A 25,524-nucleotide genomic window follows, 5' to 3' on the forward strand; every position below is an offset into this window, starting at 1 on the left:
TTTGGTTGGTTGCCTAGTCAGTTAACTTTAGACTGTATTTCATCATCAATAGTACCTTCAGCCATGGAGTATGGATACAAGAGCCAAAGCTGGGGACAACCAACTGTTTCAGAGGCATTAAGCTTTAAAAATAAACAGTGACTGTATTGATTCCTGGATGCATTTTTCTACTAGCAGCTTCTGCAGTGGCAAACTCCCCTTTTCATGGCTTCTTCGAATTTAGTCACATTTAAAGTTTCTTTTCTTTCACTCACTTGACAAGCACATATGTTGTGGTTCTCTCTCACCACATAGTTAGGTGGCTTCTTTTTCCAACTCTCTGCTCCCCAAAACACATTTTCCCCCAGCAGAGAAGATTAGAAAGGATAGGAAGTGCCTGTGTGAAAAGACATCCTGAGCCAAGATAAACACAGGTCAGAAGATTAAGCTTCATCAGAACTTTAAAGCTGAACCAAGTTAAACAAATGAGCTGTCATGAGTGTTTTTTTTCAAAGTGCAGTTAAGAGTGTTCAGTATTGGCGCATTGTCAAGAAAACAGGGAAAATAAGCCAATGGCTCCTGCAGTGCAAAAGTTTGAAAGATTTTGTTGTTTTAATGCTGCATTTCTCAAAGGCAATGTTCATATTTAGCTTCAAATGTCATGATTTCTGCCCCTCCCATTTCTCCCCCAGTATTTTCAATTCACACTCCTTCAGTTCAAAGCAAGATTATCAAGTGATTGTCCCACTTTGGAATTTGCCTGTGATGTTTGAAAACAAAGCAGGATCTAAAGGAGCACACTGCTTGAGGTCAGATCAGTGAATTCTTCAATGTTTATTCATTCAGAAGAAATAGGAATGATCAATTACAGGTCTAGATTTGAAATCTATGTGGTACTTCTTTGCAGAAAAGTCTCGTGCATATGTGCATCATCTGAAGTCTACTGGGCCTCTTAAGCTATCTCCTGGCCTTGATTTCTAGAATACATCAGAAACCTCTTAATGAAATATGCAAAATCAACTAAATTCCCCAATTTTACATTATTACCTGTTTATTATTTGAATATATAAAGGCAAAAGATTTCCTTGCAAGTTGTGTCTGACTCTAGGGGGTGGTGCTCATCTTTAATTCACAGCTGAAGAGCCAGCATTGATCTAAGATGCTTCTGTGGTCAAATGGCTGCCATGACTATATGCTGAAGGTGCATAGAATGCTGTTACCTTCCCACTGAAGTCGTACCAATTTATCTATTTGCATTTGCATGCTTTCAAACTGCTAGGTTGGCAGGAACTGGGGCAAGTAATGGAAGCTCACTCCATCATATGGTCCTTAGTCTCAAACTACCAACTTTATGGTTGACAAGCCTAGCATCTTAACTACTCGGCCACCATGCCCCTATTTTAATATACACTTTTCCCTTTTTGTCCATAGGACACTCACATTAAATCTCCTCTTGAGCCATCATAAAAATTAAAAGGATCGCTCACTCCTGTAACTTAAACATTCTTTTACAGAAACTATTTGAGGCTCCAGTGGGTGGTTGTAATTAGCCACAGTGGGTGGAGCAATGATGCATAAGGGTAGAGCTAAAATTTTACTGAGTTTTGAGAGAGAGGGTTATGTAAAAAATATTTACATAATTTAAAATCTGTTTTACTAACTAGGGTTACCATGTTTTCCATAAAATAGCATGAAATCATGCACTCATATTTGGCAGGAATGATCAGAGAAGTTTAGACAGTGTAGGAAAGGAATTTGAGGTTGACCACACTCAAGTTGCCCATCCTTCTTTTCCAGGACGGTGACTCAAAATAATGCAAATGTAGAAACTGAAAGCCTCAGCAATTGGCAACACCAAGTTGACTTTGGCTAATCTCAGAACCTAACTAAGGCTGGCCTTGGTTGATACGGGCATAGGGGTCTAGTTGTGAATTTGTGGGCTCTTCATAGACTAGAAATTGAAAAAAAATATCATTGAAGAAGACAATGTCAAAATATTTCTATAGCACTGCCAAAATAATTACCCAAATCATTCATCAAACTGAGGATTATATTAATGTATATTTACCTGATACCTTCAAAAACTGAAATATAATAAATTTCCTGACTAAATAATAATTAATTCCAAATATATGCACTGCTGTTTCAGAAAACCTAATGTTTATACAGGTAAAGATAGCATTTTATTACAGATTTGCCCAAGATATTTAAACCTTCACTCATTCATAGTAAGAGGCATGACCATATAGAAAATAATTTGTAACTGGCACTAATTAATACATTTGGAGATATAGATTTGTCTTATCATAATATCAAGAGATTTGGACAAATTTAACAATATCCAGGTTTCTGAATGGTGACCAGACAGTAATTAACATAATTCTGCTCATCATTTACTAAAATTGGTGGTGGGATTCAGCCGGTTTGCACCAATTCGGTAGAACTGGGAGCTAATTTTTTGTTGCCCACACACAGAATGGACTTCTGGAAGCAGCATCCACACAGAGAACCAGTTGTTCACATATCTGAATACCACCGACTATTTTTTTTTTAAATGACTGTTTTTATCAGGATAAAGATATAGTTTGAGCAAGCAATTTAACTTTAAAATAGGAGAACAGGGAAATTTTTACCCAGGACAGAAATAGCCATAAAATTGATGCCAGGTGAATTTCTTTTAGAGGGTATTCTACAAATGGGGAACACCACTGAAAAGGCTCTTTCTTTTGTGACCACATGCTTTGCCTCACTTAATGGTTATCTGAGGGACTACTGTTCTCCCACAATGTCTTTCCATCCCCATATGAGCCAACAAAGTAGGCATATTCCATATGTCATGTGATGGAACCTAGCAAGCGTGCTTTCTCTATCACAGCACCTTTGTAGTAGAAATGCTCTAATTCTAATAGAATGCATTCTAGGCTTAACATTGTTCCAAACAACATACTAATCTCTTTGAACTTAATTCTACCAAAAATCTGGTTCTTAATATTTATTCAGCAAGGGACTGCTCTTAGGCACAACCATCAAATGAGCACAAGAGTTCCTTAAAATATATTCCAGCATACAAAGGATGACAGCCAACCTTCACTGAGCATTCTTTGAGGACTCTGATAAATCCCAAAAAGTATTTTTGCTGCATTAAAGATGTTTACTTTATTTTATGAAACATAGTTACATTTTTAAATGGTCTGCAATGTATCAATTTATGAAGAACTTGGGATAAATCATGGCTGCGCTACAGCAAAGAAGGTGATACTGCAGTCCTAAAAATATTTTGTGCATCCGATTGTAAATCTTGGTTCAGTGAAGTTCATCAGCTTTCAGTTTTTAAATGAGTTTTGTTTTCACAGAAAGGCATGATTGAACAGAAAGTGTGATTGTGCTTCTGGCTAGTGTTGTTTTAACTCAGTATTTAAAAATTGAGTTGTAATAATTTGTATCAATGCATAATTTAGACTTTTATCTTAAAGAAAAATGATAGTTTTTTTTTTTAAAAATGATTGTTTTTTGTTATAAATTCTGTTTTGTTCATTTCATGTTTATCTTTTTCCTTTCTTTTTCCTTTTCTCCTCTTTTGTTAGTTTTGCTTAGGTTTCTTCATTTTTATATTAGAAGAACCTTCTTATTGTAACCGTAGCATAGAGCCATGCATGAATATAAACAAAAGCATGAGAGAAATGAGTAACTGAGAAAAATATTTCTCTTCCAAAAAGACTGTGCCATCTAATGCAGCTATACTTACATTAAATGTCATGAATAGTTGAGGCTGTTTATTACTCAGACTTACTCAACAGCTCTTCTGTCAATGGGGCATTTTATGGCTTATTAGCACTCAGGGGAGACATAAGCTACCATTACTATTCATTACCAGCTACTATTACAATTCATTACCAGCTTGGCCAAATCTGTTGGGTTTGAAAACACCTTATCCTTGCATGATCACCCAGGTAATTTGATTTTTCTTTCCCAAATAACTCATAACAGCAAAGTTTGTGATTAATGGAGGGCAACAGGTTCTTTAGTGACACATTTGAATTCCTGGCTTGAAAGTGGTAAGAGCATTGTAGATTGCACAGATTATGTGATACAACTGGGGACCTTTGTAGTAGGATATTTTTAGTTTATATAGCTCAGTTATGCTACCCAGGGTTGAAAACTGTTACATAACATAAGGTTTATAATTTTAAAAGTAATGTTCTGCAGCAATTTGTCAGCTTCTCCGCTCATAGACCATTCATTATCCACACAAAGCATAGTGTATCACCTTGAACTATCTCTTTAGGCTGCTTCAGATGATGCTTTAGGCTTGTGTTCTCAATAGCTTCAGTCTTCTTCGGGTATTTTAAAAGGTTGCAATTTATACATGCAAGGGAGATATAAACTGGATGGGGAACAAGCACATAACCAACCCATGTGCTGTCTTCTGGGTATGGAAGGTAGCTCTCTAAATTGAAGAAAATCCCTTAAATCCATGAAGAATCTCCATGAAGTTCACAGCCTTGGCAAATCAGATTCTTGAACTCTGTGGGATGGTGTATGGCAGCCTTCCTTCTATCCAGCATCCTCCAGGTATCTTTGTATCATATTCTAAAAGATCCGAAGGGTGCCAAGCTGAAGAATGCCAAAATTGGTTCTTTCTGCAAATAAACAGGTGACATGGGAGAAGGGAACAACAGTTTAATATATTTCTCCCAACTTTCTCTTTAAGATGTACAATTCACACTGTTTTGAATGCTTGAAAAAAATATCAACTAGCTCCATGCATAAGAAAATGGTAAGAGAACACCTATCCGACCTTGATGAATATAAATCACCAGGATTCGACAGATTACATCCCAGAGTTCTGAAAGAGTTGGCAGATGTTATCTCAGAACCATTGCACCATATCTTTCAAAAATCCTGGAGCGCTGGGGAAGTACCTGAGGATTGGAAAAGGGCTGATGTGTTTCCCATCTTCAAAAAAGGAAAAAAAAACAGACCCAGGAAACTACAGACCAATCAGTTTAATATCAATACCTGGGAAGATCCTGGAAAAAATAATCAAAAAACAGATTTGCAAACTAGAAGCAAACAAAGTTATAACCAGTAGCCAGCATGGGTTTGTCAAAAACAGATCATGCCAAACCAACCGTATTTCATTCTTTGATAAAGTGACCGAATTAATAGACCAGTGAAATGCTGTGGACATGGTATACTTAGATTTCAGTAAGGCATTCGACAAAGTAGACCACAATCTATTGCTTGGTAAGCTAGAAAAATTGTGGAATAGACAACATTACCACCAGATGGATTTGTAACGGGCTGACAAATGAATAGTCCTCAATGGTACTACATCCACATGGAGAGGACTAAGAAGTGGGGTATCATTAAACTGGCAGGAATAGTCAACACTGCAAAAGATATGCTCGGTATTCAAAAAGATCTTGACGAACTTGAACAATGGGCTCTGTCCAACAAAATGAGTTTTAATTTGGAGAAAAGCAAAGTTGTACATTTAGACAGGAAAAATCAAAGATATAAGTACAGATTAGGTGCGACCTGGCTCAAAAACAATAGCCTTTGAGAGGGACCTTGGAGTCCTAGTGGACGATCACTTGACTATGAGTCAGCAAAGTGCAGCAGCCGCCAAAAAAACCTAATACAATCCTGGGTTGTATAAACAGAGGCATAGAATCAGGATCACATGAAGTATTAGTACCGCTTAGTACTAATTAGTACTAGTGAGACCACACCAGGAATACTGCAATCAGTTTTGGTCACCATACTACAAAAAAGATGTTGAGACCTTGGAAAAAGTTCAGAGAAGAGCAACTAAGGTGATCCAAGGCCTGAGACTAAAACATACAAAGAATGGCTGCAAGACTTGGGTTTGGCTAGTCCAGGGGTAGGCAACCCAAAACACTTAAAGAGCCACTTGGACCTGTTTCAAAACACTGGGAGCCGCAAAACCCTTTTGATATCTAAAATGAAGATAACACTGCATATATCCTTTTTTACCTTTATTATAGGTATGTGTATGTGTATGTGTGTGTGTGTATGTGTATATGTGTGTATATATATATACACACACACACACACACACACACATATACACATTAAAAATAAAAGTAAAAATATGACTCTTGGGAATATCCATACTATTAAAACAATGATCACCAAGAGAATGCTTTAAGAAAATAAAATTACATACACACACAGGTTAAAAAAAGGATATATGCAGTGTTATCTTCATTTTAGATGTCAAAAGGGTCTCTCTCTCCCTCCCTCTCTATCTGCCCTTGGTCTGCCACTCCTCTTCCCCCACTCTCTCTCTCTCCCTCTCTCTCTTTCTCTCTCTCTCTTTCTCCCCCCCCCCCTCCTATCTGCTGCTCACCTGGCAAGCTTCAAGCTGTTGTCCAACAACATCCGGGGAAGGCAACCTCGTCTCTTTTATGACTCATGGACTTCAACTCCCAGAATTCCTGAGTCAGCCTAGCTGGGCTAGCTAGCTCTCTCCTGCCCTTCCTGCTTCCTGCAGAGACGCAGCAAAGGGAGGAGCTCCGCCCAGAAAGCTTTTCAGCTCCTCAGAGAACACTGTGAGTGCACTGTCTTTTACACATACACACACACACAGACACACACACACACACAGAGAGAGAGAGAGAGAGAGAGAGAGAGAGAGAGAGACAGAGAGAGAGAGAGAGAGAGAGAGAAAAGCAGGGAAGTGCAATTGCCTCTCTCTGTCTCTGTCTCTCTCTGCAAAGGCAGAGGAGGCTGGGAGCCACAGGGGAAGGCTCAAAGAGCCGCATGCGGCTCCGGAGCCGCAGGTTGCCGACCTGTGGGCTAGTCTAAAGAAAAGAAGAAATAGGGGTGGCAGCATTCCAGTATTTGAGGGGCTGCCACAAAGAAGAGGGGGGTTAAATTATTCTCCAAAGCACCAGAGGGCAGGACAAGAAACAATGGTTAGAAACTGATCAAAGAGAGAAGCAACCTGGAATTAAGGCGAATCTTCCTAACAGTGAGGACAATTAACCAGTGGAACAGCTTGCCTTCAGAAATCGTGGGTGCTCCATCACTGGAGGTTTTTAAGAAGAGATTGGACAGTCACTTTTCTGAGATGGTATTGGTTCTTGTGCTTGAGGGGGGGGGGGCTGGACCAGAAGACCTCCAAGGTCCCTTCCAGCTCTATTCTAGTCTATAAGAACAATGGAACCCATAGGGCTGGTGCACATTGTTCTCAACTAGAGCAATTTGAAGGAGTTTTATCCATAATGGTAACTTCAGTAATAGATGCTGATGAAGTGATACGAAGTCCTTTTTATATCTCTATCCATAATAATCATAGAATGCTCAGAAGGGATTGAAAAGGGATTATTGGACTAATGGATTGGAAGGCATTGTTGCTGATCTCAAACTGCTGAAGTGTAAAGTAGTCAATTAGAAGCTATGTTTCACAACCCAAGACAAAGTCTTCTCATTGCTGAATTACCTCTAGCTAGACTAGAGGGCTATATGCAGTCACCCAAAACTGTATTTGCAAATCCTGGCTAGAACTTCTTCCAGCTGCATCATCTGATTTCAGTTTACTTGCATTTTGATAAAGGAAACACAAAAACATTGATGTATGTCAAAAGTTAGTAAACATAGTTTTTAGTATATATGAGTGTTTGCTTGAACTACTGTACATTGCCTACCTGAATAAGCTGAATGAGTAACAAGAGCAGGTTTTCCTAACTGATCCTCTACAAATGTGAAATACTTTCTTGCACCTAAAGAAGACATACAGGGATGAGAAAAGAAAGCACAGTAAGTGGTCTATGGATAAATTTGTGCTGAACTAATACAGAAGGTGTCCTAGCCTAGTTTTAAAAAATTTCTAGAAGACATTAAGAAACCGTTGTCTTTTAATTCTTTTTCCAGACTGACAGGCTTGTGGTTACAATTTATTGACATGATTAACCTCCTTTGGAAATGATGTATAATTTATCCAAAAGAAAAAAAATGTTTTTAAGTCTGAGTAGTGTCTATGTGTTATCATGCCTGCATATCAAATTGCCTACAATGTAAATAAATGATCTCCAATAATAAATGCAATAATTTATTAGTAAGCATGCTATTTCAGTTGCATTAATGTGATGAAGATGACACAAACATCAGGACAGATGCTAACAAGAGTCATGCTATATGTCAGAAAAATATACTGGGGGTTAAAGATATGGTTCTAGGAAAGACAAAGGATCACATAAAGAAGAACTAAAGAGATATAAATAAGCAAGATAACAAATCTGAATCTTCCTCCTTCCAAGGCCATTAATAAGTTGGGAACACCAAGAGCAAAACAATATTCTTGGTCCACCCATTTGGTTTTGCCCCTTTGCAGAGGTGATAACATGCATGAACTGGCCACTCACGTCACTATCAAAGAGTCCATCAAACAATCCAACCAACTCCAAAGTTTGGTTGATATGTAGATGGAAAGCTGTTACCTTTGAGATTATGCAAAGAAGCACCAAAAAAAATCAATTAAACATCTGAAGCATTATTAGATTTCTCTGAAGTGATTCAAAAGCACCTAATTCAATTCCAGGTCTCAGATCCAGTTGAAGAGTCGGTTGAAAAAAGGGCTTCTCATATGGACATGCTTTTTCAAAGTTTGCACAATCCAAAAATGGCCCGCAGAATTATAATTTTATATTCCCTAGACTCAGCTGTATTGAGTCTGTCATATGCCAGAAATCTGGAGCTTTCTTGATAACTCAGTTGAAATTAGAAGCTATAGTAAGCCCTGTAAAGTAAGTGGGAAAAAATCCTATCTTTTCAAAGTTTTTCTTCTCTTTGTAATTTTTTTTCCATTGGGCCAAATACTTCTCACTTTTTTTCCTATGTGCCTAAATTATTTCCAGGCTCATGAGATGAAAAAAGAATCAAATGTTATGTTTGAGTTCAGGTTTTTTTTCCCTCTCATTCTGGCATCTAGCCAAAAGATCCCAACCTTCTTGGAACAGTCTTAATATTATTATTTTCCATCCAGATTCAGTTAGAAGGAACCACATTAGAAATAATAACGTTTGATTTGGAAAATAAAATATGCCAAGCTGAAAAGCTATAGAAACCATTCCTGACTCACTGGTGGGGACAAGTGTTTCAAACCTTAAAAAGAAGAATGAAAAAATAAGAATATGAAAATCTAAGTAGCATTGATGGAAGAAATTATTTATTGTTTCCATTATCTTAAAGTGGCTAGTCACTTGACAAGGGATCTGTGCCTTGTTTACAATTGCACAAAGAAACACAAAAAGATGCTGTAGTGGAGCAGAGAATCAAAGAAGGCAAAATCATGTGGCCTTCGAAGGCTAGAGACAGAAAAAAATATGGTTAGAGTTAGGATTAAGGTTAGGGTAGATGGCAGTCCTTATGGAATACCCCATGGATGCAGGAAGTCCTCACCTTCTTCTCATGAAGTGCTTAAAACTACCTTATTTTGACTGGGTTTAAACCTTAATTTAAGGCTTAAATCCAGGAACCCCAAACTGATACTTGCATAGCAGCTGCACTATGCTAACTTTGATGTAAAATCCCAGTGGAAAGTAAACTGGATGACTGAATGTCCAGATTCCAGAAAAAATTATAACTGACCTGATACTCAATTATCCTGCCCTGAATGTGATTGTAGGGCTCCTCATCAGACACTGGATCATACAGTGATTAGCTGCCATTTGAGAGCTTATACAGGGGGAAAGGCAGATTTTCTCCAGCTAACAAATAGCAATAACAATAGCAATAGCACTTAGACTTATATACCACTTTGCTGTGCTTTACTGCCCTCTCTAAGCAATTTACAGAGTCAGCATATTGCCCCCAATAATTTGGCTCCTCATTTTACCAACTTTGGAAGGATGGAAGGCTGAGTCAACCTTGAGCCGGTCAGCAACAAACTGCTGATAGTCAGCAGAATTAGCCTGCAATACTGCATTCTAACCACTGCGCCACCATGGCTCTAGACCAGCGGTTCTCAACCTATGGGTTGCGACCCCATTTGGGGTCGATTGACCATTTCACGGGGGTCACCAAGCAAGGCTGTCCGCCATTTTTTCCCCTTTTCCGGCAGTTGCCTTACCTCCCTTGGGCTGGGCCAGCTGGTGGCCCAGCCGGTGGTCGGCCTGCTCCGTCTCTGCCGCTTGTCAGCTACGCCTCAGCCGGCGCAGGGTGCGGCACCACACATGCGCGGCGCTCCTGGGCAGGGAAAGTCCTCGGCTTACGACCGGTTGGGTAGTTCTCGACTTATGACCGGTTTAGTCCTCGACTTACGACCGATTGGGGGTCGCGGCATTAAAAAGGTTGAGAACCACTGCTCTAGACTAAATGGCCTAGATATTAATATATAGAAACACTTATTCTATTCTCATGAACTAATATATTTCAAAATGTAACTTACATATAACTTCTTGAATTCCTCATCTTATAAAATTGACTACATATTTCCATCATATGTGTATCATAGTATTATATGCTCTTTTTATATATTTTTACTACTGTTATCCATGTACTCTAATGCCATACACTAAATACATACATTATTTTAACTGGGTTTTGGCATGGATAGTGGATCTTCATGAGCCTTACAGTTTGATTTCTGTGGCTTTGGGTTATGGTGATTATTTTCATTGTGCTAGCTTTAGTTTATTGAGTGACATTGTAAACCAGACATATCAAACTCGCAACATCACGTGACATCGTGCGACGTATTGGGACTGTTTTGCCATTGCCGGCAATGGGGGGGCAGCTTCTGCATGATGCATCCGGCCCACGGGCCAGCAGTTTGACATCCCTGTTGTAAACCATCCTGAGATTTTTTAACTAGGACCATATATAAATATTTGTATGCACATGTAAATAAATACTCTTTACTACACAGAAAGAGTCCTACTAAAATGAACCAAATCTCCAGTGTCCTGTTCCTATACTGGCCATTCAGCTATTACTGAAAAGTCAAGAAGAACCAAGCTGTTGAGGGGGTGGCTGTTCTGTGCTGCAGCTGTCCATGGGTTGGAATTTAGAAACATATTATAAATCATATTATAGAGCTTCCTTACTAAATGCAATAGACAATTCTTTCTCAAATGAAGCAGGATGCTAAACCTATGACCTTCTTATGAGCATTTTAGCAAAGATGTTCAATCTGCTATAGGACTTTTGTCTGAATGCAGTTTCAACCAACCACCTCTTGAGATTGAACTCTGTCTCCATTTTAAAGGTGTTATATGTCGTGAGCCAATGCTTTCATCAATTACACAAAGCAAAATTATAGTTGTAGAAATTCAGATTATCTATGCTCCTTATTACAGATTATACAGAAATGTTAGCAGAAACAGAAAGGGCACATCGTCTGTTTAAAAGAGCAGAGCTGTCAACCTCATTCTGGCAATTGAAATCAAGCTTTCCATTGTCAGTTCTTGAGGGCATAAGAATATTATAGAAAGTAATATGGGAACCAGTGCAAACTGAATAAACTATTTAATCTGTGTTGAAATAGTGATGGCACAGTATCATATTAAGATTAATTTTTGTTAGTGTTCTGAAATATACTGATAGGGCAACTCAAGGAACATTTTATGAATAAATGTTCCCTAACAACCAGGTGGAGCCAAGGAAATGTACTTTTTGTTATGACCATTTTGTATTGCTGTCTAGTATTGTTATAGCTTGTTATTGTGAAAACCATGTTATTCTCTAGCCTATCCTGTAGTTCTGAAAAACGATTGTTGTTGTTTGAGCTGTATAAAGCTTGCAAATTTCTCAAATCACAGGATACAGTCTGCTTATTCAGACACTTAGCTAGTGCTCCAGATATTTTTTTGCAAAGGGAAATGTTTGTTTGTTTAAACCTTCATAAATTCTCCATCAAATTCACAAGCAGTTGTAAAAGAAACACAAATATTTTTTTGTTTTGTCTTAAGATAGAGGAATATGCATACATACAGTTTGATCCATCTCTTTTTCTCCATTGGCCTTAGGGACACTCAACTTCACTTTTTTTTTCTCCTGGAGACTTAGGAATGTGTGACTTCCTGCAATTTTTGAGCCTTGCCTACCTTTTCATCCCTACCAAGTGAGCCTGGTCTGGACCTTCACATGGGCCACATCTTTAGCTAGCCACTTCCATTTTTTAGTCTCTATATTTCCCTTAATTTTTCCATGTCTCTCATCTTCATTCTTTCCTGTGTAAAATATGCCATCCTTATTTCCTAAATTTCCTGGTTCCATCTTTAACCTTGTCATATGTTAGTACTTAATTCCAAATGACTGCTTGATCAGGATTCTTGCCAAAGACTCTCTTCCTTCAATGGCCTCTTCAGAGACCACTTCCTGGATCACTCACAATCGAGTTCTACCACCATACAAATAGCAGCTGTCTTCAGTAAATCCAAATTAAAAAGCATGGAAGGTGATCCTCATCATCTGCTTCTTTTGTTACACAATTCATTGTACTGGTGCATCAATTGTTTCATCTCTATTATTATTCCTGAAGGGAGTGAGATATAACTACCGTCACAATCTTCCGTAGTCAGCTTATATAAGTAGTAAGAATATTTGCTTATCCTGTTATAGAAAATGAGCATGATATGCTACTTTTCAAGGGGGAAATGCTGAAACAGCCAAAATGGTCCGTGAGGAGCTTTCACACTGAAATGTTATGATTTTATCCAACCGATACTAAGAATTATGCATTCAGTAAGGAACACATTCTCTTGCTTATCTGAAAGCAGCCAGGAAAAATATTTAGATTTTCAGTTACATAGGCATAAGAGTAAACAGCCTGGAGAATATCATAAATATCTGAAGAAGAAAACTTGTATTTGAGAAAGCCCACAGTAATTGATATTACTGTATTTTATTATTTTTACTTTGTCTTGGTGTCTGAAGATGTTAGGGCTCCCCCTAATGGTGTTAAAGAAGATTCATAAACTATAAAATGTTCTGTGGAATATAAACAACCAAAGAGGAATTCTCCGTTATATATGTTTTCATTTTCATTTATACAGCCTGTGATTTAATTTTCTCTCACGTTTTTTGTTTCATGTATATTTGCACATAATACCCTTTTTTGTTGAAAGTGCATCCCCTTAAGGTAGTTGGGCTATATCAGTTACTTAATATCTATTTTTCACTCTCCTAGGCCTAATACAATATTTTAAATATGACATGATTAATCCCCTGTAAATCATCTCTTTAAATGAAAAATCAGATGAATAATGTGAAAGTTCTATGACCAAATTGGAAGCATGAGCCAATGAAATTGTCTTTCAATGATTTTTTTCAGCAATGCTTGCAAAAATCTTGGCATACAATTTATTTGAATTCCCTTTGCCCTCCCTCATTTTTGCATTTCAGCTTTCAAGCCTTTGAGGGATGCCATTAGGTTGTCAAACATAATTGACAAAAGGATTTTATATCAATCATTCATTGCTCTGTTAATTCTTTGCTATAATCTCCCGTGCCTGCAATTAATCTTGGAAACATTAACTTTATACTCAGCTGACTTGTTCCTGAAGAACATACAGGTAGTCCTCGACTTATAACAGTTCATTTAGTGACTGTTCAAAGTTACAACGGCACTGAAAAAGTGACTTATGACCATTTTTCACACTTATGACAGTTGTAGCATCTCCATTATTATATGACTGAAATTCAGATCCTTGGCAACTGACTCATATTTATGACAGTTGCAGTGTCCTGGAGTCATGTGATCAACTTTTTGACCTTCCGACAAGCAAAGTTAATGGAAGAAGCCAGATTCACTTAACAATGTTAACTTAACATGTTACTAACTTGACAAATGCAATTATTCACTTAACAACTGTGGAAAGAAAAATTGTAAAATGGGGCAAACTCACTTAACAAATGTTTCATTTAGCAACATAAATTTTAGGCTCAATTATGGTCGTAACTCAGTTGTGGTTGTAACAAAAGCTGGCACTGCATGGCTATATTTTCTTTGCCACATAACAACTTTGATAATCTTTCCAGATACAGGCATTATTTATGAAAAAATGAAGGTTTCAAGTGCAAATAACACCCTGCTGCTAATGGCAATAGCACCTAGATTTATATACATAGTGCTTTACAGCCCTCTCTAAGCAGTTTACAGACTCAGCATATGGCCCCCAACAATCTGGACCCTCATTTTACCAACCTTGGAAGGATGGAAGGCTGAGTCAACCTTGAGCTGGTCAGAATTGAACGCCTGGCAGTGAGCAGTGAGTTAACCTGAAGTACTGTGTTCTGATCACTGCACCACCACAGCTCTTGACCTCAAAGAGAAGATTTGGAAGTAGGGCAGGTTTAAAATGGGAATGATTGTTTGGTAGGGATAGTTAGCCTGCCACACAATCTTATGCAACCATTAACATTACAATCTGGGAGTCATTTGCATTTCTACATCTCTATGTGCACCAAGATTATTTCAACAATTTTAGACCCTGCTCATGTCTGAAATTACATACTTTATTGTAATGCATGTAACGGAGCTTCCCGAGGTTTGGTCTTCATGGGCTGATGTATGTTATATCCTGTCTCCATAATGTAAAAAATAGCATAGGTGGACGCAATGAGAAAATTTGGAGGAGAAAGGAAGGGAAGGGAAGTCTGATTGAAGTTAGGAGTGGGAAAAGTGCTAATGCTTCATATATTGTTCCCTGGTGAGGTTTTGGATTTGACTTCAAACCCTATTACTATAGCCTTCTGATATAGACAGATGTTGAACTGCAGCTCAAAAGATGTTTAAAAATCCTTCCCTAGGAAGTATTTGGCTGGGAAACCAAAGAAAATATTGTAGGAAAAAAAGGATTTAAAAAATCAATTGAAGAAGATTTATTTGTACAGAAAATCTTTATGCAGCTCATCCTCCGACATCCTTCCCCAATTATACAAAGATTTCCACCTATTGGGGGGGGGAGAATCAGTTCTTATACATGTTTTGATTGCTAATATATTTTAGGTGTGAGGAAAGATATCAGGTTGTGGGTTGCAGTGGCCACAACTACATATGACTTTTCCTGGAAGGAAGGTTATGTGTTCTCACCAAAAAAGGTCCTCTATATATTCCCTTAGAAGGGAACCATATTTTTAAAACCATTTTCAAAACCTGCCAGAAGACTTTCTTCCTTCATTATTTTTGCCTGCATACCGAGCGAATGACATGTGTTAGTAATCTCTCAGTAGAACAAAGATATAATCTTGTACATAACTACACAGGAGATGGACAGGAGAGAAACATACATCAAGTGCAACAATATCCCCCTTCTTTGTGTAACTAGGTCCATTGGAGTATGGAGTATGATTCATGCATACAGCAGTGATTCTAATTTAATGATTTAGAATTTTAAATTAGTATGCAGTATCAAAGCTTACTAATAGCTATTTTGTGTATCATTTCAATTTTTAATTTCCTTTTTGTTAAGATTTTCCTAAAGAAAATGTCCTTTCTGTTCTCAAATGGGCTTTGCTTCATGATTTTTCCTCAATATGGACATGAATTATTTTAAATACTGAAACAAGGACCAACACAAGCCATTGGACCCTATTGTAAACTTCTCAAATGAGATACAGTTGGTCCCCATTTAATGACCACAATTGGGATCTGAAACTCAGTCATTAAGTGAAACAGTCACTAAATGAAACTGTGACCGTGTTTATGATCTTACTTCTTCGTTCTTTTGCTTTACAGACCTGCAAAGATCATAAATATGAGGACTGGTTACTTTTTCATCACCATCATAACCATGAACAGATGCTAAACAAGGCCTGTGCTTTGTTTGCTGTGCGACAAGAATGGAGAGCATGTGTAACTCATAGTTAAGATAGTGAGATCTTAGCATTCACTGAGCTTGGTTCTCTTCTCGCAAATGTTTGATTACCAAACTAGATATCATGATCAGCACTTTGATACCAGAGAGTGAGATTTGCTGGCTGGTCCAGCTGCCACACATAAAAATCCATTTTATTAACCTCAGCTTAGTCCTGATTTGCTTTCTCTCTTGTGGTCCTTGGGTATAATTTGAGGATAGAGAAGACATGTGTAGTATCAACCACAAAATGGAAGCTCTGCCCCTTTAAACGTGTATGTGATGCTAATGACTATACAAAAGGGGCAGGGTCTTGAACATGTAACTGAAACCACCATCTTTACTTTTCTGATCCCCCTCAGATACTCCTATGTTCTTGCCTTTAACCTTAACTGGGTTTATATGTCAATAATTCTGCTACAGTTCCTATATTGTATAAAGGAAAGCAGGGACATTTTTCATCAAATAGAAATATTCTTCAAAATGAGATCTACATCAGTTTTTTTAAAAAATAACCCAATAGGTTTGCTCAACCTCTGTCTTCTCTCATTTAATCCCTCCAGATGTGTGAGGATTACAACTCCCCAAATTCATAAACAGCCAGTTTTGAAGTTGCAGTTCCATTATATCTGAAGGACCCCAGACTATAAAAGATGTCTCTTCACTAAGCAACCAGCTCAGGGTTTGGATATATCAGAAAGAATGTTGCTTGGTTCCCTTTCTTAAGCAAACAGATGTCTGGTGAGAATTGATCTTTTCTCGCATAACAGTTTCCTGCTTTCCTGCCCCAAAGGGATCTCTCTGGACCCCATTTTGAAAACTACTTTGGGAGCGGAAACTGAAGGAAACTGAACTAAAATTATTACTTACCTCTGCCTATTATTAAATTATCATTCTGATTATTACTGTCTGTTACAAAACTGTTGGCTGAGATCCAAACAACTGTGTAATAAGTCTAAGGGTCTTAGGGTACTGCTTTTTTTTCAAGTATCCTCTTCAAATATATCTGGCAGGGGGGAAAAAGAGTTTGTCATATGCTGAAAAACTCAGCCTTTAGAAAAAAAAATGTAAAAAATCTGACTGACTTCTGCCCAACCTTTGATAAACTTTTAATTAGTTTGAGTTGTTCCTTTTTATCCTCTCCTCTGTTTTGGATTGTTGTACAATTATCTCATTAGCTGACTGTCTGATATATGAGAAAGTTCAAATACAATATAGAATCTAGCTAAGCAAGAAAATAGCTATTAATATCTTTTTAAAGATATAAGATTAAGAACTCACTATGACTATATTCCCACATATAATAGCTTACCTATGGTAACAAGCATGCTTTAACTGATTTTTTTTTCATGACATCCAGCACTGTAATCAGATTACACAGGCTGGATTTGTATAAAACTTTAAGCTAAAATATAAATTAGCTAACTTGTGGTTCAATGGTTGGCTACTTCATGGAAATGTTTAATAGGAAAGCTCCCAATAACCATTTTTCAGTGCAGAAATCAAATTGAGGCAACTCCAATGGATGGTTGGTCTAACCACTGCCTGGACACATTCAGTGGAGAATTTTATTTCTTTTCTAAATACAGATAGTTCTAGCCCACGACTGTAACGGGGTTATGTGTTATAATGGTCAGTGGTCGACCTTATTTTACTATGCTTTTTACTATGGTTAAATGAACACTGCAATCTTTAAGTGAATCAATGGTTTGCTATGGTCATGGTTTTACTGAAAACAGGAAGTGCAAAACTGTCATAAAACACTGACAGTAGGATGCTACAAACAGCCATAAATGCTGCCATGTTGCTGAATGTTCAAAGTTTGGTCATGTGACTGCAGAGGGGGATAGACCATTGAAACTTCAAATCTGGGTTGTGAGTCCCTTTTGTTGGATTGATCGATTAAACAGTTACTAAGATACTGGTCATAAGTTGAGAACTACATGTAATTGGTAAATGCTCCTATTATAAGGTTGACTTGCAAAAGGAAAGTTTGCATTGGAGAGTTGAGATTGTAATTCCAGGGGTGCCAGACTCGGAAATGCCTGTGTTACTTCAGGCAACATAATGGGAATGGAAGTCTTCTCTCTCCTGCTTCAAAATTGACAACCTTCCAAGCTTCTGAGACTAGATCAGTCTTTCTCAATCTTGGCAACTTTAAGATTGCTGGACCTCAATTACCAGAATTCCCCAGGCAGCATGGTGCGTTGAGAAAACTGGATTAAATGCTCCTTGCTTCTGGCTTCCAAATTTCAAATCTATTCACCAATTTCTTACACTTGTTTCTGTCTTCTACTTTTTTCATTTGCGACCTTGAGATTTTATGTTGAAAAAGTAGGGCAATGAAATCTAACACTAAGTAGATGCTGCTTTTTCATAAGCACATTCAGACATATATACAAACAACCCTCTTGGAAAATAATCACTTATAGATTCATAAGTGACTCTTGATCTTAATTTAGAAAGTCATTTTTGGAGCTTTTTGGGAAAATCAGCACTTAATGAAATGCTGTTTTAGGCCTTGTTATTATAAACATAGAAAATTGTGCTAGGTCAAAAACTCACTTCCTAACAGAAGATATTTGTTTGCTTCTTTTGAACAAACAAAAGGAAACCAGCCTTTTAAAGTGAATTGCAAAGGATGTGATTATTTAATCCCCAAGAGCCATCTAGTGGAAGCTTTTAAATAATACAACCAGCTTGAGTGATAAGAGTCAGGGGTAAAGTTGCTGTTATCAACTGTGCTCTACTGGTTACCCAGAGTTTTTGCAACTCAGATCAGGTACTCCAAGCAAATTGCAACCACACTTTCAAGATCTGCTTTTTACCACTCTGTGGTGCTTAGGACAATACAGTTGGACAATTGATAGTGCTTTCACTGACTGCTCCCTATCATGGTTGCTTCTTCTATAGCAACCATATATATTTCTGTAGGGACCAGGGGAAGTAAGAAAGAAGATACAGAATTTCATTCAGTCAGGAATTAGGAAAAATCTCCCAAGTTAAGAAAGAAGGAGGAACAGTATCAGATGAGTTGTGAGACCTTTGCTGAGATGCAAACCTTCAAAATATTGCTATCTGCCACTACAGATAGATTTGATATGCGGTTGAATCATTTTCAAGCAACACATAGATTTTTCTCTGTCTCTCCCTAACCTGGCTTCATCACTTCTGTAACCGAGTCCATCCACCTTGCTGCTAGTCACTCTCTTCTTCACTTTCCTTTTAGCTATTAGGGTTTTTTCCAAAGAGCTGGGTCTTTGCATAGCGGTCCAAAGTAGGATACTTTCAGACTGGTCATTTGTGTGTTGAGTGAGAAATATGGGTTGATTTGTTCTGTCAAAGGATAAGGGAATTAAATGTGCAGTTCTAAAACAAGCAGACTTGATTTACACAACATGCTAGAGCGTATCTAATTACTTTGGGATTAGTGTGATGCTTGAAATTGTTTGTTTGTTTAATTATTTATAGTGCTTATAAGCCATTCCAGTCAGTCAACTCTGAGCATGTGTATTACTCACCAATAAGTAATTGGAATTAAAACAAACAATACAAATCAAGATAAAAATAATATTATACATTGTAATTGTTCTTTTGACCAGGTAGTCACGACCAAAACAATAATGCATTGTTCCAAAGGAGATTTATAACAACCCAAACTCTCCCAGCCCCTCTCTCACCAGGCTGTCAAGGGTCTTATATCCCAATCTTCCATTCACTTTCTTCTTGATATCATTTGCCTCTGAGAATTAGCAGAAATTAGTTTCACTCCTTTCGTGTTCTTCTCCACATTCCATTCGTGAACTCCTTTCAAATGTACTTCTCACATCCTACTTCACTATTTTCATTATCTTTTGGGCAACCTAAGAGAAGTCTTAATCCTTCAGTGGAAGAATTCTTGGGGTGTAACATCTTGGGAAACCCAGAGTTAGTTTTCATCTAAACTGATATTAGTACCTCAGATTGCACTCCAGTTCAAAATGCTAGCAAATGAACTAAAACCAATTGGGATGATGTAATAATTATTAAGGCATGGCTTTGTGCCTTATTAAATATATAGTAGTGCCATATTAAATATATAGTAGAATCATATGTTATGCCTGCTGAATTCACAATATATTAAGGATACTCTAATATATTTGCAATATATTAATGATACTCTTTTTCCTAACAAGGCAGCCTTTGTATGAATCCTGTGAATTATCAATTATTCATGTTTATTACTGGTAGACAATTTGAATCTATTATAATCTAACTGTCCACTATACCATCCGATAAATCATACCAACTTCCAGTAAATTCATTAACAAAAGAAATAAAGTCCAAAACAATCTTGGTTTCCCAATCTTAAAGAATGTGCTTAATTACCTGAAAATCAAATGTATAATAGGTACTGTTCTTTTGTCCTTGAGAGAAAAAGTTGATTACGCTTTCTAGTTGCTTACTAGACCAGTGTTCTGAAGAAAGGAGTTGAAATCTTCATCTTGAATTAACCTACCATGCATTAGGCTATTTTACCAATATTTTGCCTGAGCAATGTGGATAGAGTGCTAAATGTACCAAACCAGTGAAGGCTGTATGTTTTTATTAAGGAAATCTCAAATTAATGAGTTAGGAAGTGTAGTAGATATATTCTTCCTTGAAAGTAATGTTTGAGATGTATAGCAATCTGTTTGAAATGTGGATGCCTTAGGATGGCATCCATTGATACCCCACTAATAAAAAGCATTTCAATAGTAACAAAGGAGGCACTGTTCAGCTGTCTCTCTTTACAGCCCAGTGTTGCATCCACTAGCTCTGCCAAAGAGATTTTCCCCAATTTTCTTAGCTCCTTAATTACATGATTGCACATGATTGGTGGCTACAGAGCTTCAGATGATTGCTTCCAGTTCACAGATGATTGGGCAGAGGGCACCTTAAATCATTAGCGTAATGTGAGGAGCCATGTAAATTAACTTAAATAAATAAATATTTATCAATATCTAAAAAAGCATTATTCTAAATATTGCTCTTAAACTCTACTTCTGTTCTTATGAATAAAGTATTACAGAAAGACCATATATTTCAGAGATTACTCATTTAAAAGGAATCCAAATTTTAAAAGTATTTCTCTTACAACTTTTTACTAATTAGGAAATAAGAACTGCATAACATTCTGGTTCTCCTTTGCATCTGATGCATTTAAAGTAGAAGTGGGAAACATATGATCTTTCAGATGTTTCCAGAAGCTCAGCCAGCGTGGTCAATAATGAGAGATGCTCAGAACTGCTCAGGACATCTAGAAGGCTTAGATTCCCTACTCTGCATGAAATAAAAAAAGTTGCATAACAATTTATACAAGCATACAGTAAGTATGTCCTATGCTTTAAATGTGGGATATGAAAGGGTGGGATATTAGTATTCCATGTGTCACAAGCCAAAAAAGCAAAAAGTTGCCTTGTAAAGTCACCATTGCTTTTCAATTTCTGCAGAATTACCCCAAAGAGGCTTTGAGTATAGAAAGCAGCATTTTTTTCTCAGATTATTCCTTTTGTCACTTTTACTCAGAAATATAGTAAAACTTTGAATAAGGAGTTCGCATTACATTGTATTTCCCTTAATAACCGAAGTTAAGCTTTGTGGCAGAGATTATAACATAGAAAGTGGAACAACAAGAGGCACCTGAACTTTATCTGAGAAATCTGTATCCAGCAGGTCTGAAAAATAAATTCTAAAACACAATTCCCAACCAAGGCTGATATTATTCCCCTGGGAAATCTCCCAGTTGTTTTTTTTTTTTTTTAATTCAAGTACTGGATACAAGATAGCTGCCACTTCATCTCAGATCCCATTTTTTTGTGTATTCATAGTTATTTTTTGAACTTCATGACAAATGAGTGCTTCTGTTAACATCTGTAACAAAAAGGATACTTCACCTCCCACTTATGCTTAAATCACAAAAGAATGTTCTGCTTTCTTAAAGTTAGAATTCTAGCTGCATACCAATTGCTTCTTTCTGATATTATCATCAGTTATGTTCCCTGTATGATAAAGGCTACTTAGTTGATTGCAATTTTAACAGAGAATAATATTTGAACCAAATTATGTTGTTAAAAGTGGCTTAAATTGGTCATCTGAAGGATGGATGAAATGGCAACAACTTCAACTTCTCCACTGATTTCTGTTCCTTCTCTAGGGCTCTATCATCCAGTCATCATGTTTTCTTCAGCTTCTGTTCTAGCTAGAAAAACCATTTTTAATGAAGATATGCATTCACTTTTTCCCAAGGTAATTTTGGGCTAGCTTTTCACCTTTAATTTGTATCCCATTGCTAGTCAATAGGTAACAGAAGAGTGAGGTTTTTTAATCTGTCTCAATTTTTCTGTAAGATATGCTAAGAGGCATAGAATTTAGACCAGTGTTTCTCAACCTTGTCAATTTTAAGGCATGTGGACTTCAACTCCCAGAATTCCACAGCCAGCAATGCTGGCTGTGGAATTCTGGGAGTTGAAGTCCACATGCCTTAAAATTGTCAAGGTTGAGAAACACTTATTTAGACACTGAAATAGGCTGTCATCACCCCTTTTCTTTATTCATAGAGTGAGAAAGTTTCTAAAAGTGCAAGCTACTTGACTGCTTGGGGATGAGAGCCAATACAGCTTACTTTTATTATTTACCCATAAACACCATAAATGATTCTGTACATTTTAGTACAGAAGAAGGAGGAGAATCGATCCCTTAGAGATGCAAAGAAATCCTTATCAACCTTTTCCAGTCTAATTACAAATAAAAGTTTACCAGAAATAGATAGCAGTGAAGTGTAAATCATAAAATAAACATAAAATCCCACATGATGCCAGATTTATACGTTAAAATAAATTATCTTACTTCAATAGATTTAGAGGGTCCTGAATCAGTAGCATCTCACACACTGGAGTTACCTGGTCCCATGGATTGACCAGGGATTCCAAGAATAGACCAAACGGCAAGAGACAAGAACAGGATGTTGCTAAGTTCTGTCACCATGCTGCATGCTGGCTGCTATAAACCATAATTTGAGCTGTACCGTTTCATCCTGATTGCATAACTATCTAAGCCACTCCTTCACTCACAAAGTAATACAGTGAAATACATTTGACAGGCTGGTTAATGTTTTACATTAGTCAGAAATGAATTTAAAAAGTGCAGGAACTCTTTTGTTATATTTAGGTCATAATAATAGCTCATTTTGAGATGGAATGCAGAGCAAAGTGAAGTTAGTGTTTATTTTTGTTTCTATGGAAATTAAAAATATAATCACAGTGTTGGTCATATGTAGTCTATGCAAGCAATGAGATGATTCTATAATTTTTTGTGGTTTTTTTCCTGACATTCTACTGTCTGATTTCTTTAAAAAGTCAGAATTTCCTTACTCTTTAGCATAATCAGATCACAACTGTCTGGAGAGAGAGGATACTACTCACTCATAACTGAAAGAGGTATTGGAAAATAGATGAGGGAGGAGGTTTTCTCTAATAAATGGTATTGGAGATACAAATGCATCTCCTCCAAAATCCATCAAGTTGAAAAAAATAGTATTTCATGTCAAACTATCCAATCAAATAGACTCAAATATACTTTATTTATCAAATATTTATAAAATATATAAAAGTATCCAACTCTGTTATTCTATTCTATTCTATTCTATTCTATTCTATTCTATTCTATTCTATTCTATTCTATTCTATTCTATTCTATTCTATTCTATTCTATTCTATTCTATTCTATTCTAATTACATAAATACAAGATTTTCATGAATTTCTTCCTTTGGCAAAGTCACCATAAAACTTCCAGAATGATATAGGTAATCATTGTGTCCTGTCATGAATTATGACTCCTTTTTCAGGAAGTATTAGAATAGTCTAGTCTTTGATATTGAACACGTGTATAGATTTCTCTTCTGTTCCACAGTTTGTGCCAGCATATATTCCTTTGCAGCAACCTGCCAAAACAAGGAGGAGATCACTATGGATTTACTATGCCCTGCTTTATATTCTCTATGATATGAGCAAAATACTTCTGCATTGTTCAATGTTAGCAGTGACAACTATTGTGGCCAAAGCTCTCTAGGACATACCTCTTCTTTGAGAACTGATGGTCTATCTCTTCCAGAGACTGTCCTTTGGTTTCTGGTACAAATAAATAAATAAATAGTACAGCCGCCAATCCCACCAGTCCATAGAAAAAGAAGGTCCACGACAAGCCGATGACATCTGCATAGAGAAATATTACAAAATCAACGCATGACATAATGCCACATTTGCTGGGATAGATAAAGGCTGTCATGAAATCAGTAGCTTACCAAACGCTACTTAAAAGGAGCTGCAAAATTTCCTTTCAAAAGTAAATTTATACTTTATTAGGCTTATGCATTCAGCAAGATCAGAAGTTTCATCTGGGCATTATTTCAATAATAGATGCATTGTAAAAGGTGCCAGTCATTTTAATTAAATTGAGTTAATAGCATTTTGATTATAAACATTCTCAAGGATGAGGTAATAACAATAATAAAAGGTTTTAAAAACATTAACAGCATGGTTTTGCAGTATTTCTCCACCTTTAGTATCTTGGAGATGGACAATTGCCATAAATACTTCTCAGATGGGTTTTACTATTAACAGCAGAACCAGATGGCCTTTCTCTATGACACACAAACTAATACATATCTGAGCTACAAATAAGTGCTGACATAATATTTATGGGATTAAAATATTTGGCAATACTTGAAATATTTTATAGCATTTTAAAATATTACCCAAACACAAAAATAATTCTAAAAACTTCTGAAAGAAACAATGTCTAAACTAGCTAAATTAACTGAATAAATGCAACCTTTCCAAAGATGCTTTTCAAAAGATGCTTTTCTAAAAGGCATCTGGACTTTCTTGTTTTTTTTTTTTAGTTCTTTGAAAATGTTTTGCTTCTATAGTTTCTCCTTCAACCATGACCTGAATGATTGAGAATCTCCATCAACCTCATAAAATCAGATAGATTATAATCTTACTTTTTCAAGTAAGCTTCAGAAGTAGCTTCGCATTAGCTTCAGAATTGTCTTTACTTTTGTAATAGGAAACAACTGGCTTTTTAAATTTCAGACCTGGGGTTGCATAAGTCTGGGTCAACAGCTGTTTCTTAGTTTCAGACTAGTAGTTGTAATTTTTTAGTTTAAAATTCAGCTAGTGACTTAATACATTCAGTCTGCAATCCCACTCTTGAGAATGACACGAAATGGCAAACCACAACATTTGGTGTAATTTTGAATTTTCCCCCTTCTTCTGCAGCCTTAGTATTTTCTCCTCTGATGCTGTGTTCTGGAGCATATAAACATTTGTTTGCTCTTTTGTTAAGAAAATATCATATTGTCTAATAAATATATTATCTAGCTATGGATTTTGGATTTTTTCTCCTTCTAATAACACCATTATGATATCTTCTTTTAAATGTTACTTTTGTCCATCCAAGAAAATCATGAGAAGCACCATGACTTCTAGCTTAGAGTACATTAAGACTACCTTGAACTGAGTTTTCTGGTTTGGCAGAGATTTGAGTCTAGCTTTCTTCAGTCTAAATTTAACATTCAAGCGACTATATATGGCTGATTGTGACTCCAGAAATGATATAATAAAAAGGAGACAAAATCCTCAAACAAAGGCGGTGACCCTTTGTTGGGTCTAGATCGGAGTTTCTCAACCTCAGCAA

At 36.8% G+C, this 25,524-nt stretch overlaps 1 protein-coding gene across 3 annotated transcripts in view; it reads right to left on the reverse strand.

The window, feature by feature from the left end:
* Positions 1–1,893: 1,893 nt before the first annotated feature.
* Positions 1,894–25,524, reverse strand: part of SLC2A10 (solute carrier family 2 member 10) — a 40,403-nt gene continuing 16,772 nt past the window's right edge. Inside the window, exons 4-6 of one of the 3 annotated variants that reach the window (XM_039351268.1) lie at positions 23,903–24,038; positions 7,656–7,730; positions 1,894–4,619 (exon numbers count right to left, since the gene is read on the reverse strand). In XM_039351268.1, coding sequence (XP_039207202.1) covers positions 4,490–4,619; positions 7,656–7,730; positions 23,903–24,038 — 341 coding nt within the window. In that variant the 3' untranslated portion in view covers positions 1,894–4,489. Of the gene's footprint in view, positions 4,620–7,655; positions 7,731–23,382; positions 23,768–23,902; positions 24,039–25,524 lie in introns of those variants that run through there. The other 2 variants (XM_039351269.1, XM_039351270.1) reach the window with 2 other exon arrangements.

Source organism: Crotalus tigris, unplaced genomic scaffold (genome assembly GCF_016545835.1).
Source record: "Crotalus tigris isolate CLP2741 ecotype Arizona unplaced genomic scaffold, ASM1654583v1 scf7180000018371.15429387391:27106975, whole genome shotgun sequence".
Taxonomy (NCBI): domain Eukaryota; kingdom Metazoa; phylum Chordata; class Lepidosauria; order Squamata; family Viperidae; genus Crotalus; species Crotalus tigris.